This window comes from Alligator mississippiensis, chromosome 10 (genome assembly GCF_030867095.1).
Source record: "Alligator mississippiensis isolate rAllMis1 chromosome 10, rAllMis1, whole genome shotgun sequence".
Taxonomy (NCBI): Eukaryota; Metazoa; Chordata; order Crocodylia; family Alligatoridae; genus Alligator; species Alligator mississippiensis.
In genome coordinates, this window is record NC_081833.1 from 15358672 (window position 1) to 15377496 (window position 18825).

An 18825-nucleotide genomic window follows, 5' to 3' on the forward strand; every position below is an offset into this window, starting at 1 on the left:
CGCGTGCTGGGAAGCAAATATTTCCAAAATAGTTGCAAGTCCAGGAGTTCCAAACATGAAAGAAAGAGCTACCACAAGCCATACTCATCATTTTTTCCACACCTGTACTCATGATTTTTGTGGCCTCTGTTCATTCAGTTCAATGACATGGGGGGGGGGGGGGAGGGGGGGGTCACACAGTACACTGACCTAACAGTAAAGGTGCCAGCCTTCGGATGCCAGTTTATAAAGCCTTTGACGATATGCTTGCTGATGCGAGAGCTGAAGGATAAATTCACAGGACGCAAATACTCTTTCATCAACAACTGCTGAAGCATTAAAGCAACTTCATCAACTCAAGAAATGCATCAGTTCAATTTTCCAGATGCCCTGACAGAAGACTTTTCTTAAGAAATAAGGTATCTGGAAAGAAAGAGGATGTGCTCATTAACATTAAAAATAGATGAAGGAGCTCACAGAAATGTCAACACTAGGTCACATTAGAACGAAAGATGTCTCCTACAAGTATGGTAGTGAAGGGTGAGCAATGGTTGTCTGTCTGAATTAATTTAATCAAAATTGAGATTTCATTTTTGCAGTATAAATTTGTCTCTCTCCTGTATTTTACTTAAAAATAAACAATAAAATAGAAAAGAAAGTCTTCTGCATGGATGCCGGTTTTGCTTGCAGGGTGGATTTTTTGTCTCATCCACATGAAAAATTACAGCCGCACACATGGCAATCAGAACTTTTTTAAAACAAATTTCTTAAAAGGTTCTGTCAAACCCACAAAGCACAACAAGCAAACTGTTTCAATACATACCAACACAAATTTCCTTTTAAAGCACAGTTAGCGTATTTTGTGTCTGGAACACAGAAATGAAAAGGCAACAGAAAAGGGATACATTAGCAAAAAGACAGACCAGACAACTTGATAGAGATGCCCATTTACTGCCAACAAATGCGATTCACTGCATTTCTAAGATAAACAGGTATCAATGTATTCTAATAGCTTCAATTCTGCAATCATTTAACTATTCTTCAACTTTAGATATATGCCAGTTAGTTGGATTAGTCAGATGTTTGCAGGACTTGAGCTGTTTTAAAACTAAAGGTCTGTGTAAACCTGTTGTTACAGGCTGAACCAAGAGAGGACATCTTAGTGTTTGATCTCTTTAATCAAAAGAGAATCTCTCCCTTTTTCTTTCCAGCTGTGAAAAGTCATCTCAGCAATGGGGAAGGCTGCACTTCTTGCAAAAGTCAAGCTGTACTTTAAATAAAAGATCAATTTGCTGCAGGACATTTCACCCATTGACACTGAGTAAAAAAAAATTTGCATGTAGCACGGAATAAAGACCTGTGCAGTTAAACAGAGGAACAGTGACAGATTTTTAGCCTACATGAGTGGAAGCAAAACCAACTGAATACTTATGACCCTACTCTTAATTCTCTCTCTCTGCCTTATCACCCACTGTTACTTAAAAAGGGCAAGCCCAACAAGTTCCTTCCTCAGTAGCTATGATTTAGCATTCTCAGTGTCTGGGAACAGGCATACAAGGAGATGAACAGTTAATTAGTTCACTGAGTATGGGTCAAATGAAGAGCAAGTGCATCTCTAGGGATGTAGTGCTGGGCCCATCCTTCTTGTAGGAAGACTGAGTTAGCGGAGGAGTGCTGATACTGGACCTGACCCATGAGACCTGGCTGTATAGAAGCTTGGCCCATGGAAATGCAGAACATGTGCTTGATGTGACCCCTTCTTTCCCACAAGTGCTACCACCCTTCCTTCTGCAGTTACTTACGATGCTGGGTTCAGGGAATAGCCTTTCTTCCTAGAACAAGAAAGGAGGGGAGAAGCAGTTTGTTTCTCAGCACACAGGAAAAGAAGGTTTTTTTCAGTTATTATTATCTTTATTAATCTTCACTTTAATAGGCTGACTAATCAAATGAACTCAGATGAATTATTAATGAATTGTGTAAATGGCAATTTTAGAGCTTGTTTCCATACTTTCTCTATGCAGAAGCACTTGGCCAGTTTTACTGAAGCCTTTGACTGCTGCTTAGATGGTTACTCCTAAAAATTAAAACAGTACAAAGACCATTCTGTGGCAGGGCATTTGGGATGCCTGCCATTTTAAGAGGCCAGACACCCTGCAAAGCTGTTGGCGGGAGTGGGCCAGAGCTAATTGGAGAGCCAGGTGACCCAGGGAGTGGCAGGTGTAATTACAAGCCCAAGAAAAGCTGGCAGTAACATCTGGGAGCCTGCTAAGAGAATATCACCTAAGCAAGATGTCTGCAGCTCCAGAAGGCCAGCTTGGAGATAACACCTAAAGCAGTCTGGAGGTTTGGAGAGGAACTATGGGGAGGAGGAGGTTCCTAGGGACTCAGTGAGAGGCTGAGTGTGGGATCAGCAAAGGGCTAGGAACCCCAGAAGGGAGCTTAAGTGAAAGAAGACATCTCAATGCGGATGCCATTTGCGAGGCATGGTGCTGTAGGGGATGGACAGAGACACGCAATTCACCCATAAGGCAGTGACCACGGGCACCTGGTAGTCATTTGAAAGAACAATTTTGGAAGCCCTGGGGCAGCCTCACTCATTGAAATAACAAACATCAAAGGCATGGCAGACACCTGGAAGGGGTTTGCCCAGAAAATGAGGGCTGCAGGGACTCCTTCTGCCTGCTTCATGGCCACCCCATCCTCTTTGTTCCCTGGAGAGGCATCTTGCCACACATCCATCCATAGTCCCTGATGAAAATACTTCTGACAATGTTCAGAGAAATTATCCACAACAGCAACAGGAAACAAGTCTTGCCTTTTTTTTCAGTAAGGAAAATAGTTGAGTGTTGCAAGACTGTTAAATAAGGATTCTTGCAATGGTTACACTAAAAATGCAAACAGCTTTAGCATAAGAGAAATCAAAGCCAGCCTGTGCAGTTCAACAGCAAGAACAAATACAAGGTGTTAAGCACATCAACAAGTAAGAAAAAATTAATTACAACTTTTGTGACTAATGGCAACAACGCATGCTCAAACTGAAAATCAGTATCGTGACAGTCACAGTATAAGGAGCAAAGCAGCCTCCTGCTTCAGTAACTGAAAGTTCAGAAGTTAGAATGGCAAGTCAACACTCCATGGCAACAGGTGCCCCTGATTTTGCAACCTTTGTCTCTGCTCTGCTGAAAAAAATAAGACTGTCCAGACAAGCATGGATGTTTGGTTCATCGGGGATGAGAAGCAGCCACACACCTTGTGTTGCTGCTACTTGTCCTTGAGGAATGCCTGTGCCACACACCCTCTGGCATGTGGCAGGTTACCCTGAGAGGAATAGGGGAAGCTGGGACCAGCAGCTAGTTTGGCCCCAGCAGCCTTACCTGAGGTCCAAGGGGCCAGGGAAGCCACAGCCATAGTGCCCTTGAAGCTGGGAGCCTGGCCAGCAGCTGAAGCAAGGCTCTGATGGACACGGCTGCTGTTTAGGTTGGTATATGCTGCAGCCAGATGCACTTTCCCACTTTTTTTTGTGCATGGGGTTTTTTTGACCCCCAGGAAAAAAATCCCCATGTTGCAAGGTAGCAGCGCGGGAAATGCCTGAACGTGCAGTGTGGGGTACCACAGATGGGTCTGTGGCACCCCATACCACACAGCCACGGATGTGGCCTCATTATTCAAAGCAATAGAACAAGAATTCATATAGCACTTTTCATGTTAAATGAGGCTTCACACACACATTAGTTAACCCTCATTACACCCTACTCTAATAATTATTATTTCTTTTTTAGAGATGAGGAGAGGCATAGAGAAATTCAATGATTTGTTCAAGAACAAAGTTTCTGACTAGTAGTATTCACAGCACAGTCCCTTTCTCAGAAGTTCAGGACCTATACATGAAACAAGAATCTGTCCTTTTTCCTAATCTGAGCAAACCTAGCTATATATCGATCCTTTTCTTTTATCTGGGTTCTAATATTGAATCATATCAGGTTATTTGCAAGAGTAAAAAAAAAAAGGCAAGGTTCAACAGAATTGCTCTTTCAGACTATATGAAATAATTTAATGAACCTCAGCTTTCTATAAATATTAGTTTTCTAGAGTAGTTCTCAGAACAGAACAATTTTATCATTTAAAATAGTAGCAGTACAACCACTACCAAAATGCAAATTCTTAAAAAGTAATAAGTGAAAAAATAAGTGCTCTTGCCACAACATGTAAATGAAATGTGTTCTCTCTCTCGAAAGAGAAGATTCTGAATGCAGATGAAGCGCACACTGCCACTCATAATAAAATGTAAGAAGTACCTTTCAAGTGAACCACAGATATTTTTCAGAAAAAACTGGATTGGCAGTTCCATCTTCTCCACAAGCCCCCATGTTTGGTAAGAGAAATGTTCCCCATTTTGAATTTACTTCATCTTTGCACTTAGTACTTTCTTTCACTGAACACTACACACACTAGTTTCCAAAAATATAATTATAACTGCACAGGGTTTACAAAAAAGTAAATGCAAATCTGTACTGTGTTTGGGATTGAGAGATTTTACTTTTGTTTGCCACTTCCTTCTGGACTAAGGAAAAGAGAAGAAAGCAATGAACTAAGAAAATTGCAGTGAAAACAAATAGAAGCACAAGCTGCTTTACCAATTCAACTATAAAACTCAAGTTTCAATGCAAAAATCCAGGAAAATGCAGTCCCCCACAGAAGCAATGGATTCCTGAAACCTCCTAATGCCTTTCAGTTGTACAGAGTCAGTGACTTAGACAACACAGTATTTGCAAGAGACCAAGGAGCAGCAGCTCATCAGCTGGGGTTAAACAAGCATGGTTAAGTAAGTCTTCAAACCAATTCAGAGCTCATCATGTTTTGCAGACTCCACACTGGGTTTGATGAAAACTCCTTCCATTGCTTTCCAGTAGTTGTGATGATTAGGAGTAGACATGCCATGAACTTCCCGTTGGCCTCTGATTGGGTGGCCATACTGTTCCCCTGTTATTGAGAGAAACACCTCAGTTCCCATGTGCTTGAAGCGCACTGCATCGTCCCGCTCCCAGTAGGTCCCACTGCATTGCACAGTCCATATATCCAGGTCATCTCCTTCACCATCATCACCAAAGGCACTCACTTCCTGTTAGAAATACAAACTTCTTGAAGTAAGAACTTAAAGAAACACTATCAGTGCATTTCAAAGAAACTGAGCACTTAGCAAAGATGTAAGCAGTAAGGAAGGGTAGAAAACAAGAAGTACCATTGTACTGTCTTTGTGGCACCTGATCCAATTCAAATGCAGTAACCTACTTCCTTTATAACTGAGGTAAAATGTCAAAAACAAAGAAACAAAAACCAAATGAATTACACAGGAGAGAAACTATCAGCATAAAGTAGTTCAACATAAAATACTCGTGAGATGTAGAACTCTCCTTCCTACTCCAGTAGGTTTACTTATTATAGAAAGTTGCTTTGCAGTATGACTCACTTCAGTTACTCTTAGTAACAATTTCTTCAACATAGTTTTTGTTGAAAAGTCACAGACTTAGCTTAAATTTTCCTAAGGAGTCAAATTTCCATTTTACTTAAGACTTCTACAGGGATATTCATCTTAGATAAATTCCTACTTAAAACAGTTGACTGAATTATTCTAAAATAAATAAAAAAGTCTTCTGGCTAACGTAAATGAATTTTCACTGGGCACGTCTACATGAGACGCTAACTGCATAGTAGCCTAGTAACACTGCGCAGTAGTGTGCCAGGCAAAAGCTGTGCTAATACACTATTTCGCAGTAGTATTAGCCGGTGCTACTGTGCGGTAGCGCAAATTACTGAACATTGATTTAGTACTTGGTTATCCAAGTACTAAACTTAATGCGCAGTAACTACAGTGCATTAATGAACATGTAGATGCACCCACTAAAGACAAAAAAAATATCTGGGAATAAATGTAATCATGCACTAAATTTAGCACAGTTTTGTAGAAGAAACGTGTGGTACAAATTAACCCCTTACCCCATCCCCCAAAAATGATTTAAAGTTATATCAGATTCACAAGCATTTGTCCTTCAAGATATTCTTAAAGACTTATTGCTAAATATGAAAGATCATTCACTGAAAAATGAAGACAACTGAAAGTATTCTACCTGAGTTACCTGCAGCCTTTTACCCCAAGTTCCATTCCTCTTTTGTTGAACTTGCACTCAAAGGCCATGTCCAGACAAGAGCAGAAGTTTTCTACTCTGGGGACAAGCAGCAGCAGCACACCTTGTTCTACTGCCACTTGTCCCCAGCAAATGCCCGTGCCACATGTGCGCTGGCACGTGGCAGTCTACCCCAGGTGGGGCAGGGAGGCTGGCTCCAGCAACTATGCTGGCCCCAGCAGGCTTACCTGGGGTCCTGGGGAGTTGTAGCTGCAGTGCTCCTGTAGCTGGGAGCCTGGCTGGCAGCTAGTGTGGCTCTAGCTGACCAGGCTCTGGTTTTGGATGGCGTGTGCTGCCACCGTGAGTGCTGCCCCATTTTTTGGTGTGTTTTTTTTTTTTGTTTTTTTTTGACCCTGGGATCTCCTGGTGTAAACCCTTCCCCGCCACTGCGAAGTAGCAGCACAGGAAACACCTGCAAGTGTAGTGTGTGGTGCTGCAGATGGGTCTGTGGTGCTACAAACTGCATGTCTATGCTTATCTGGATGTGGCCAAAGAGGTGAAAAATGACATATTTTATGAAACATGGATACTGTTTGTCAGCAACGTGAAATAAATTTTTTGTTGAACTGAAATCAGAGTTCAAAACTGCCTGGCTTCCGATTAAGCCTGATAACCTAGTTCCAGGTCCCATCAATCACTGGGAAAGCATCTGAAGCCTTTTCTTGCTAAAATGCTGTACAGGATTTATTCCAGATAATGCATAATCTTTTTAAGAAAAGCATCCAGCTATTCCAATTTTTTAAAATTTGGAATTAAAAAACCCACAAAAAAACAAACAAACTCAGCAATATATTTATCCTTCGGAGAACAAAACAACTACAAATAACTTCACAGTTAATCTTCTTTTCTTAGAAAGAGCTCATCATGAGAAAATCATCACAGAATAAAAGGTATGTCATTGGCCATTTCTACATGAAATGCTACTGTAGAATGAATGATGTGTAATTTTATACCAGTTTTTATTAGATTCTTCCACTCTTTCAATCATTCTTAAAAAACATTTCATTTCAGTCCTTTATCTCATTACTGTTCATATGGCAGTACTATCTAGATGCCCAAACAAGATCTGGACCTTGTTTTTCTAGGCACCATATAGATAATATAAAACTTATCAAGGACCTTCAAATCTAAATGTATAAATTCAAGGGCGAGACAGGAAGAGGGCATACGATTTGCCACGCTTGCACGGTATATCAGTTGCCAAGCCAAAAAGGAGTCAGGTCTTCTGATTCTTAGTCTAGTGATCTACCTACTGTATCGTGCTCTCTCCCTCAGAGAGAGAGTCCAGAGATGATCATAAAAACTTCCAACAGATTTAGGATGTTTATTCTATAAAGGATCATCAAATGTCAAACAAGTACTTGCTGACGGGCAACGATAGAAGCTGGCAGGGCAATGAAAGAAGAGATTGCTTTATTGGCGCACAAACACGAAGAATAAACATAACTTTGCATGCAAAGGTTTTTTTGGACGGCTGGGGGGAGAAAAGTAAAAGCGAGGACAGAGATCGAGACCAAGCGCTAGAACTGCAAATTGACACGTGCTGCCATGCTCAGCATCACAGCACTTCACCTCTAGGTACCCAGACCCCAACGCAGAACTCACCACCGCTCTGCTCTCCCTACGCGACACCTGGGGACACCTGGCGCGATGCCCCGGAGCGGGATTCAGCACAGGGGGAAAGGAACACCTTACACTAGCCAACAGTAAACATCGACAATAGTGGTAAGGCTTCAATTTCACCAATTTGGGTCTGATCAATTAATTCGGGGCTGCAGAAAAGCACCTCAAAACATCTGCCTCGATTTGGGAAACAAGGCGAGAGCCCCGTGACCTACCCGTGCCAGCCTGCAGCGCCCCTCACCTGGTTGTTGGACAGTGGCGAGGCGAAGTGATGCGTGTGCAAGTTCTTCCCCGTGTTGACGTGGGTCAGGCGTATGGCCTGCCCGCACTTCACCGCCGCGCCTCGCTGGCAGCTGCCATCGCTTTTCCCTCGAATGCGCCAGTAGCTGTTGGCATCGTCGGGCGCGTCGACGCCGGTCACCGACTGCTGCCCGCTGCCTGTTCGGAGGAGCCCGGCCAGAGTCAGCGGTAGCCCCGCGCTATGGCGAGGGAGGGGTGGCGGCGCCGGAGCTCGAGCCCGCCCGCCCGCCCACGAATCTGGGGGGCAGATTCGTGGAGCGGGACGGCTTTGCCAGGGCCCCCAGCCCCTCACAAGGCTCGACCCCACTCCCTCCTTCCCCCCCCCGGCCGCCGGGCGCTCACCGGATCCGTACTTGACCTCGTGCGAGTGCAGCCGCACGCTGTGCCGGGTGTTGAGCAGCTTCAGCACCGACCCGCAGGTGACGGCGTCCGCCGCGGCCTCCCCGCCCAGCAGCGCCGCGAGCAGCACGAGCGGGAGCAGGAGCGGGAGGCCGACGCACCGCATCGCTCCTCAGCCCCAGCCCTCTACTTGCCTCGAGGACCCCCACTTCCGCAGCCGGCGACCTGGCCAATCACGCGCTGCCAGCACCGTGGTTGGCCAATCCCTGCCCACTTCGGTGCGGAAGTGGTTTCCGCATTGGGCTGTCTCCGCACACGAGGGAGGAGCTCATTGGCCCGGCGCTGAGGCCGGCACAACCAATGAGAGCAGGTGGCGTGGCATCCCAGAGCTTGCAGGTCCTCGTTTGCTTCTGCTGTGTGTGTGTGTGTGTGTGTGTGTGTGTGTGTGTGTGTGCGTGTGTGTGTGAGCTTGCAGGTCCTCGTTTGCTTCTGGTGTGTGTGTGTGTGTGTGTGCGTGTGTGTGTGAGCTTGCAGGTCCTCGTTTGCTTCTGGTGTGTGTGTAAGAGCTTGCAGGTCCTCGTTTGCTTCTGGTGTGTGTGTGTGTGTGTGTGTGTGTGTGTGTGAGAGCTTGCAGGTCCTCGTTTGCTTCTGGTGTGTGTGTAAGAGCTTGCAGGTCCTCGTTTGCTTCTGGTGTGTGTGTGTGTGTGTGTGTGTGAGAGCTTGCAGGTCCTCGTTTGCTTCTGGGGGGTGTGTGTGTGTGTGTGTGTGGTGAGCTCCGCTCCGCTCCGCTCCTGCTCGGGCCTCCTGCCGGGCATTAGGGCTGTCACCTGTCTGGAGCTATTCCAGAGGACTTTTTCCCCCCTCCATGACATCATTTCATTTTCTGAAAATATCCTATTAAAATTTGGATTGCTTTCAGTAGTCACTGGGAGATGGATGCCGATTCTCGTAGACTCCCGGCCAATCCAGGAGGGTTAGCAGCCCTGCCTGGCATGTGAGCTACACAGCAACTGAGGGGTGCGACCCCCCCCGCCCATGCGTGACGCCCTGTGACCAACCCACACCAAACCGTCAGCATCCCTGTGCAAGAGCCAGGTGCCTGCAGCTGTTCAAGCAAACTCCAAGGGAAGTATCAGGCTTCAACACAATCCCACGCTGCTGGACCAGTGTTACGTGACATCAGAACAGCAGCCTGAGTCATTTTTTTTCACTGAAAACGTGCACTTTCTGTCAAAGGGGTGGAAAATATGACACCAGAACATTTTAACTCTTCAGGAAATGAAGAAAACAAAACCATTTCTTGAGGCAAGCAGACAATGTCTACTAACATGTTTGTTTAGGTTTCAGCAAAAAAAAATACATGTAGGAAAGTTTTAGATGGTCCTGATGACAAGGCTGAAGGGGTCAGGGAAGTTACGCTGGTGCATATCCGTCTGCGAGGAACGCTAGCTGCTTAGTTTGCAAGAGATCCTGGAAACAATGTGTATATCTACGCAACAGTATAGTGTAGACAGAGCTGAGTTAATGTTCAACCAGCTGGTCCAGGAGTCTTATCCATGGCAGCGTGAAGCTCTCTGCATTCTGGAAAACCCACCCAAACAGCTGGGTAAAGTAGCCCTCAGCAGTCTCTGTGTTGCTGTGGCTAGGCTCCTCCATTCTCAAGCCAGTTAGTATTAATTTAGTTCAGGTACAAGTGCCTGTACAACAATGCAGTCACTATAGTACTCAGCATATCCCACAGTCCAAGGAGTGTAGTGACCCTGTCAGCAGCACAGCGCTCACCACTCACAATGCCACATTTAACAAAGGGTAGAAAAGCAAAGCCAGGAATGGACTGGCTCGTATGCATATGCATCGTTGGTCCCAGCTGAAAGGAATCAGAGCTTCTGGACCATCTGGCATAGGCACTACACTGGTAATAGTTGGGAGTGATTTTCATGGATCTTAAATGATATATGAGGGCACTTTTGGAGGAGAAGGATCACTTTTTTATCCCAACTGCTCCTGGGAAAAGCCTAGAACATAAAGCAATTATTAAACTATATATAATATGTATAACAGAAAAGTAGATGTATAAAATGTATCTGGAATAATTTATGGATTGCTTCTTAATCCTCGTGCAGTTCTGCAGCTAAAACAAAACCATTCTTTTTGTCTGTGGTACTGGAAAGAAGAGGACAATATTTCTCATCACTTTATCAACAGGAGACAGCCTGTCTGGTATATCCCACTGTCACAATGGTGGTGTGAGAAAGTCTTGCTACCAGCTGAATGCCTCTCTGAACGCAATGTAACTTGACTGGGGTACAGCAAAAGAGCCCCCAACAGAGGGAGCAAAGAGGACTTTCAGCTCAGGAGGCAAGTCTTCTAGGCTGGGGTAGTGCATGTGTGCAAATTTACAGAATTGCAACATTACTTTTACTCTAATTAGTTGGTTTGGACAGTACATCCACACTGCAAGCAAGCGTGAGCATCAGAAAATATTCAGCTGACTTCATCTCTTCCACCAGTGCTGGATCTGCAAAGCCTTTTGCTTCCCACATGATGTCACTCACTGAGTCACTCAGATGTTTATTATTTGTTTTGTTGGCCTTGACTGACTACATATGTAGAGAAGCATCTCTGACTTTTGGCTCATGACTGTTTAAATTGCCTGTATTAAATCAAGCTTCTATCCTAAATCTCTGTTACAATTGTCTTTCCCCACCCCCACACTGTGTCTTTCTAGTAATAAATTTTTTTTTTTTTTTGCTAGATGCATAAGTGTCTGATCCTAAAGAAAACAAATGAGGCTGGTGTATTGTTTGACTCTCAAATGCCATAGTTATACTCCATTCTTGGAGGCTTCCCTCTTCTTCTAAGACAACAACTCACTTTTGTTGCTGTTTTTAAACAGGGCAAAACAGATGTCTGTGGTTGCTGTTTTAGCCGTGGAAAATCAATCGTTTGGGGCTTTAGCTGGCACCTGTTTTGTCTTTCTGGGAGGTCACTAACTCCCTGTGCATTTAGTACAGTTTACATGGTGCTCCCTACAATGCTTTTCAGTTGTACTTTAGAAACATAATTGGGTTAGAACGGTTGCCAACAAAGAACCCCATAAGCGCCAAACAACCATGGCAATTAACAGCCACATTATTGCTACAGGGGCTGCTATTGTTTTTAGTAAGCTGCTGCAAGCTGCAGGTAACTCTCCCCTGAAATTATATGATGGAGAGTTGGATGAAGACATCAGCTTCTTGGTTTGGAGCACCATCATAATTTTCCTTGATGCAAATGAAACAAAAAAAATGTATGAGGCTACATCAGTCTAACTGAGAAGTTAGTCCACATCTAGTGTGCCTTAGGCCTTTACTCACTTAATCCTGCAGTCCTCACTCATGCAAAAAGCTGTGGGTTTAATTTTTAGAGATACTGAGCACCCACAGTGTCCATTCAGTTGTACTTGGGGATACATCAGACCCCTGAAAAACAACCCTGCATTGGCATGGCAGTAGCAATTTGTTTTGCATTGGAAATGCAGGAACAGGGAGCTATAAGGTACAAGACTATCTTGAAATGGGGATTCTGGCCCAAAGCATCGTATTGTACAAGAGGATTTTCCTTTCTATTATTGTGGTCTTTGTGAAGCAAGCTTTGAGCCATCTGGTTAGTGTGCAGGACAAAAGCACTGACTGACAACTCGGTCAGCCTAGCAGGCAGCTCTCAGGCTTGGTTTACACACAAAGGGTGTTTTTACACTGCTTCCATGCTGCGCCTGCAAGCACCACAGTGAGGCAGGTCCCAGCCACTCATTGCCACCCCATATGTATCATATCCCAAAACTGAGGCAACATAGCTTCCTTAGAGGGTGCCAGAGCATGTGTCCAGCACAGCTCTTAGGCTTTTTGTCCTGGCCTGTTTGTTGGCACATGCTCAAGCCTCTCTAAGAAGGCTACTTCACTCCATTTGGGGGATTTAGTGTGACGACCAGAAGGAGGGCTGTGTTTCATGGTAGTGCACTGCAGACAGGGTGCAGAGGCAAGGCAGCAGTGCCCCAAGTCAATCTGTTTTAGCTGAACCAGTACAACTCAGTGTGTAGACAAGCCCTTGCTTACAGAGAACACCCCAGCCATCAGACTTCCCGGGTTCCACTCGTTAGACTGCTACTAGCCTTCAGCAAGGAATGTAGGGCCCACGTCTGATCTCACTGAATGTAGGGCCCACGTCTGATCTCACTCAATGTAGGGCCCACGTCTGATCTCACTCAATGTAGGGCCCACGTCTGATCTCACTGAGGGCTCGATTCAAAGCCTACTGTGGTCAATGGCAATCTTTCTTTGACCTTACTAGGCTTTAGCTCAGACCCTTACTGTCAGTTTACTGTTTCAGTTTTTCCTGAACCTGGTGGATGTGTCGTGCCAGTTCTGTAGCTGCCAGGTTGATGTGGAGCAGTCCCTGTGCTGGTACCTGAACTTCTAGCAGGACAACTGCTCCTGACACTCACAGAATGTGCATAGAACAGCTCTGAACATTCCTCCACTGCGCAAAGCCCTTTTGTCCTGACCTATGGGTCCCACTCCCACTTTCCCCCATCGTTACCCACAGAAACCATGAGCCTGGCAGCTACAGAATTGGTACAGCCTATCCACCAGGTTAAAGAGGAACCGTAACAACATCTTGAAGAGGCTAAGGAAGATTATATGCCACAGGCAGGCCTGCACCACCAGCCAGGGCTCACTTACTCTGTGGGCCAGAAAGTATGGGTGACTAACCCAACCCTCACAAAAACTGGACCACTGTGTCTGTGCCCTTACTGTATTAACTGACAGATCAACCCCATGGCATGAATTACAACTAGCTTAAGCCCTTAAAATCCACCCACTATTCCATGTACCCCTCCTCAAGACATACCAGTATGAAAAGAATGTCTTCCTACACCGGACCCAGCCTCCACCACCTCCTGCGACAATCTAGGAACTGGAAGAATACCTCATTCATGAAATCTTGGGTTCAAAAGGGAGGCAGGGGAAACTATGCTATTTAAACCCCAATTGGTCAACCACCAGCTGCTAGCCTATGGGGGCACCTGCAGCTGGGGAGTGGGAAGCTTCCTACTCCCCAACTGGACCCCACATATACATGGAAGTGGCAGCTGCGGTGCTGGGAGCTCCCCACCCCCCAGATGCTGCTTCCATAGGCACCTGGGAGCATCAAGAAATAGGTGTGCACCTGAGACTCCAGGGTCCCATGAACCTGAAATTAAGGAGACTTTCCCTGACATGGAGCTCAAGATGCTCTGTACCTGTAATACGCAGCAGCGCAGCTGGAAGCCCCAGTTGAATGCCCACCCTGCTTTTTTATGTTCTGTGGGTGCCATAAGCCCAACACTGGGGAGATGCTCTTTAATGTTGGGCTCACAGTGCACCCCAGTACAACTGGGGATGGAGGAGCTCCCCATCCTCTGCTGCATGCACTCATTTAAAGAGGTGCCCCCAGCATGAGCAGAGGAGGATGAGATGCTCACACATCCCTAGCTATTTGTGTTGGGTGCCTTTTTAAAGGGGTACATGCAGGTAGGGATGACAGAAGCTTATTCATGCCCAGCTGTGCACCTGCTTTTAAAGAAACATTTAGCATCCCTTGGGGTTCAGGATTTGGATCTGCCTCCAGCCTGATCCTGGCAATTGGGGTGGAGGTGGCTTTGTCCCAGACCCCAGAGTGGTCTATTGCTGGATCCCAATGTTCAGTTGAGCACCAGGCAACAGGCATCCTTGGTCCTGGTTCAGACCAAGGACTGTCCCATTTGATCCTGAAGATCAGGCACGGAAGAGCTGTATCCCGGACCCTGGAGCTGTCCCATGCCCTGAGGCACACCAGGACCCAACACCTTAAAGAGGCTTAAAGAACGGGGACTGCAGGGCAAGGTTCTTTAAGGCACCAAGTCCTGGCAAGCCCACATCCCAGTGCTGACAATCAATTATTGTCAGCACTGGGACCAGGACAGCCCCCAGCCAAATTTCAGACCCAGGGCTACTCTAGTCCTGATACTGACAGTTACCTGAAGGCCTGCATCAAGGCATTGGGACATGCCATATAGTCAGTTTATGGTGCACTATAAACCAACCATAAAGATGGGGAATATCTTTACGGCTGATTTGCCATTTTATGGCACCATAAGTTTGATGAACATTTGACTTGTTGCTATTTATGGTGCAATTCACACATTAATTGTGCCGGAAATGTAATGTGTGCCAGGGAGCTTAGTCACCCAAGCACAGCCAGGAAGTATGAAAGAGGGGGTTAGTTTGCAGAGAAGTTTTTAAAATATTTAGGACCTAACAGATAGTTCATGTCTAGTTTAGGGGTTTATAGTAGTGATGAATGTGTAGAAATAATAATAAAAAAAGAAATAAAATACATTTTTGAAAAAAAGTAGAAATCTATTTGTTCTATTTTAAGCAGATACAACTTCACATTTTGGGAAGAATGGGTGAGGTCTTCATGGCACCTTGCTGATGCCATAGCCCTTCACGATAATGGGGCTTGCTGTGCAAGCTCTGGAGACATTCCTTCTCCATCCAACAGAACAGGTGAAGACTTCCTTCTGCCTCCATCCACCAGGCTCACCTTTCGAGATGGTGGGAGTTGTGTGTGAGATTTGTGTCATGCATAGTTACAATCTTGAGCCTCAAAATCACACACACAAATGACCCTGGTTTTTAAGTTTTCTGTCCAGTCTCCTTCTTAGCTGGGTGTGGAAGGATAATGCCCCGAGATAAAATGATTATGCTCAGTTTCACAGAAATCAGGCCAACAGCCCTCACCTCCAACATTACCTCCTTTATTTTCTGGACTGCATCTTCCATGATATGTTGGAGGCTGTCTCATACACCCATGTCAATAAAGAAATCAACAAAGTTGGAGAGCTCCTGTGCAGCCTAACATGAAGAGGAGAAAGGATCATCCTGGTTCCCTTTTCCATTACTCAGAAATAGGCTAAAGAGGAAATCTTTCCAGTTCATTGGTTTGGTTGAGAACGCGGTTGTCTGTAACCAAACAAAGAAAAGAGTGTCATTCACTGACAGCTGTGACTCCATGGTATAGAATACCCCTGCTCTTGCAGAGGCAAGAACCTGATTTACTATCTCAATCACTAATAATATTAAAAATAAAGACATTGTATACTTTTTTTGGTACCTTCCATCTGCAGATCTTAGGTTTTGACATGTTAAAAGCATTAGTGATTTAACCTCACCGCACCCCAGGAGACAGGCGAGTTTTATCATGTCTGTTCTGCGAAGGAGGAAACTATAGAAGACAAGAATGTAATAATTCATCCCAGAACTTATGTTGTGGGAACAGCAAAGCTGGGGGAAAAAACCTGTGCCCTTTATCTCTGTGCTTTCCTTTCCTGTCCCTGACTTTTATACCACACCAAGGATCTCTGGGATGTTATTTACAGAATGAGATTGCGGTCCCAGAATGCACCCCCACCTCCCATTGTGCACCGAGATGGCAGGATGCCTCCCTAGAATACCAAGTGCAGGTGGATGATATTCCCTCCTCTGGCTATCACCTGGATTGTTTAAGCTGGAGAGCAAAGCACATTGCAACCCCACTGTCCTTTTCAAACATCCTTCCCCAGCCCTTTTCTTTCTCATGTTCATGTGACAAGGCATTTAGTAGAAGTCACAGATTCATTGGAATCTGATGTGGCCATGCCATGAGTGCTTCTGTTATGGCCTGAGGTGATAACTTTTATTAGACCAACCAGATATTTGCAAAAAAATTTGTTTTTTTGCAAGCTTTTGGGCATACTCACCCTTTTCCTCAGGCATAGGAGAATGCAAAGATTGTAAAAGTTCTCCTTGGTGGAAATGAAAATTCATGTGTCACAGGAGAGCTGAAGGTGGTGTCAGATCTGTTATGGCCTTGAACTCTCAACCTCTGGCCACTTACCCTAATGACCACACCACCAGAGGGGGGGTCTTCCCCTTTACTTGTTAGCTAAGAATGAATGATGATTCTAAAACCTTTTCCCTGGTCCAGTATTAACATCCAATCTTCCTCTTATTTGCTCTTTAATGGGAGCAGGACAAGTCCTAGAGCCCTTCTTTTTCCATTCCCTTTAAGATGCATCTGAATGTGGAGAAGGATGATTCAAAATTACCTTTATCTCCATCAGGGGCATGCAGAAATTCTGGAAAGTGACTCTGGAGCTCAGACTCATGTATGTTAGTGCAATCAAAGCTGCATCCGCAGAGCTCGGGCTCAGTCAGTCACCCTCCCATGTGTACTGGTCCAGAAGGGTGGCTATTTTTCTTTGCTCTCTCTGATGCAATTGCTTTATGCAGTTGTTCCAAGGAGCTCTCTCAAGGGATTGGGAAACTTCCATCTCACCTGGGAAGTCCCTTTCATGGCAAATTCTATGGAACACGATCACCACCCACCCAGCCCTCAGTCCTCCTGCAGCTCATCATTGGGGAACCTGAGCACTTGAAGGTGACACCCTGGGAAGGGACTCTACATGCAAAGTCACTGGAATTAAAAATAAAAGAGAGGAAGAACTTTTCAAGCTAACCTTCTTCTAGAAGATTTAAACTTCATTTAATGTTTTGTAAATGTATGAAGCTAGGTAAGAGAAGAAAATGTTATTGCCTATCATTTTAGAAGCAGCTTCTGCTTTGTCTCATTAAAGGGTTGTTTTTTTCTATTTTATTACAGTAATTTAAAGTAAATTTTATGCTAGGGAAAAGTAAAGCAAGTCTTGTTTACCTACTACCGTGATCTCAAGTAAAGATTAACTCCCCAAAGCTGAAGGAACAGAAAAACAAAATGCATTTTAATGTTGGCATGTTCAGACAAGTGGGTCTCCCAGCTGCTGGCAGCATTCATTATTAGCAAAAGCCGTTCTTTGCAATGCTGGAAGCCTCTGGAAATGCTACTGAATAATTGGGAGCATAACTGAACTTTGGAAAAAGTGACTCGGGCCCTGATCCAACAAAGCACTTACACATGCACATGACTTCAAGTCTGCAGGTAGCCCTTGTCTTCCTACTAATGCCTTAATAGGAATAATCACATGCTTAATGTTATACAGAGATTTAAGGACTTGACCCAAAAACCATGACAGTCAATAGGAATCACTTGACTTCTGTCATCTTTGGTCTTTTGGTTCAGGACCTCCTTGCTTTTCTGGATTAGCACCAATTATGGTCTGCATTAATGGTTCAAGCCTTCTTCCACATCCTACTCCCACTGAGGTGTACAGTATTTATGTGCTAGGGCCAAGCTCTATGACATCCTGTATGAAAGTACAAAATTTAAAATCAGTTTAATGTGTGGTTTTGGCATAAGGAAAGAGCGTATGGAAATGGCATATTTTGTCTCTGTAGGTCAGCTCCACCAACTTTTAGTGACTAGAAAAAAGCTAAGTGCTTCTGATGTTCTTCTTACACCTGCAGAGCCAGCCCAGCTGAAGGGGGTGAGCTACATTTTCTTCTAGCTCATTCAGTCTCTAGAGAAGCATTGGGTAATGTTTAATTTTCAGTGTCTTTATTAGACTATGCAATGCTCGGAAGCCCAGCTTCATTTTCAGCTCCCAGGTTGAGATGTCAAGGGAAAGCGATTAGCAAAATTATGTGGTTTTCCTCTGGGGTGAGGCATGAAGGGGCCATTTTACAGAGTCAATTTTCGAAGTAAAACTGTACTTAAAAATAGTATGTAAGCAAGGGAAAAAAATGGGGTGGGGTGGGGTGGGGGGTGGGAAATCTATCCAAGTGGAGTCCATGTAGTGGCAGGCACTAGAGGCCATCTCTGCAGCTGGAAGGAAAACCCTACTGACCACTTACTGAGTGCATCTACACATTCATTAATATGCTTTTTCTACTGTGCATTAAATTTTGTACCTCTAACTAAATGCACATTAGACTGCCTGTAACAGGGGCCTTCTCGGGGCCAATTTCCCAGTGGCCCGCCCACCTGTTTCTGGGCTAACCGCCCGCCTTCTCGCCTGCCATGCCTTGTCGTTAATTATTTAGTTGATGTTAATAAACCGGGAGGCTGCCCATTTCTTGCCCCAATGCCAGGGGATACTATCTATGGCCCCATTCCTCCCGTACACTGAAGCCCAAGCCTCGCAGATGGCATCCAGATGTTATCTACATCACTGGCCTTGCACTGGGGCCCAGAATCCTATTAGTTGGACCCCACTTAGATCCCTCCATTCAGGCAGCCCATTCTGCCTTCATTCCCGGCTGCATACCTCCCTGAGCTGCTCCCCCTTTTGGGTGTGGTCCCACCTGGGACCTTTGGCTACTAGCCCTGGCCCACCTCCAGGTCTCTTGGGCATTCCTCATGGTGGGCCCCCGGCCCTTTGACCCTTCCGGTCCTGGCCCCAGTTTGGATCAGTCGGGGAATGTCA

General features: G+C 45.2%; 1 protein-coding gene across 1 annotated transcript; it reads right to left on the reverse strand.

Moving 5' to 3' along the window:
- Positions 1-719: 719 nt before the first annotated feature.
- Positions 720-8638, reverse strand: SDF2L1 (stromal cell derived factor 2 like 1). The gene is made up of 3 exons (XM_006274743.4): positions 8427-8638; positions 8026-8222; positions 720-5098 (listed from the first exon to the last, which is right to left on the reverse strand). Exons 1-3 carry the CDS (start codon positions 8587-8589, stop codon positions 4820-4822), a joined length of 639 nt encoding a protein of 212 aa, XP_006274805.1. The 5' UTR covers positions 8590-8638; the 3' UTR covers positions 720-4819.
- Positions 8639-18825: the final 10187 nt, after the last annotated feature.

Coding starts and splice junctions, on each gene's coding strand:
- SDF2L1 (XM_006274743.4), bottom strand. CDS start 8,589: ATGCGGTGCGTCGGCCTCCCGCTCCTGCTCCCGCTCGTGCTGCTCGCG. Junction 8,223..8,426: donor CGAGGTCAAGTACGGATCCG/GTGAGCGCCCGG, acceptor TCCTCCGAACAG/GCAGCGGGCAGCAGTCGGTG. Junction 5,099..8,025: donor CGCCACTGTCCAACAACCAG/GTGAGGGGCGCT, acceptor TATTTCTAACAG/GAAGTGAGTGCCTTTGGTGA.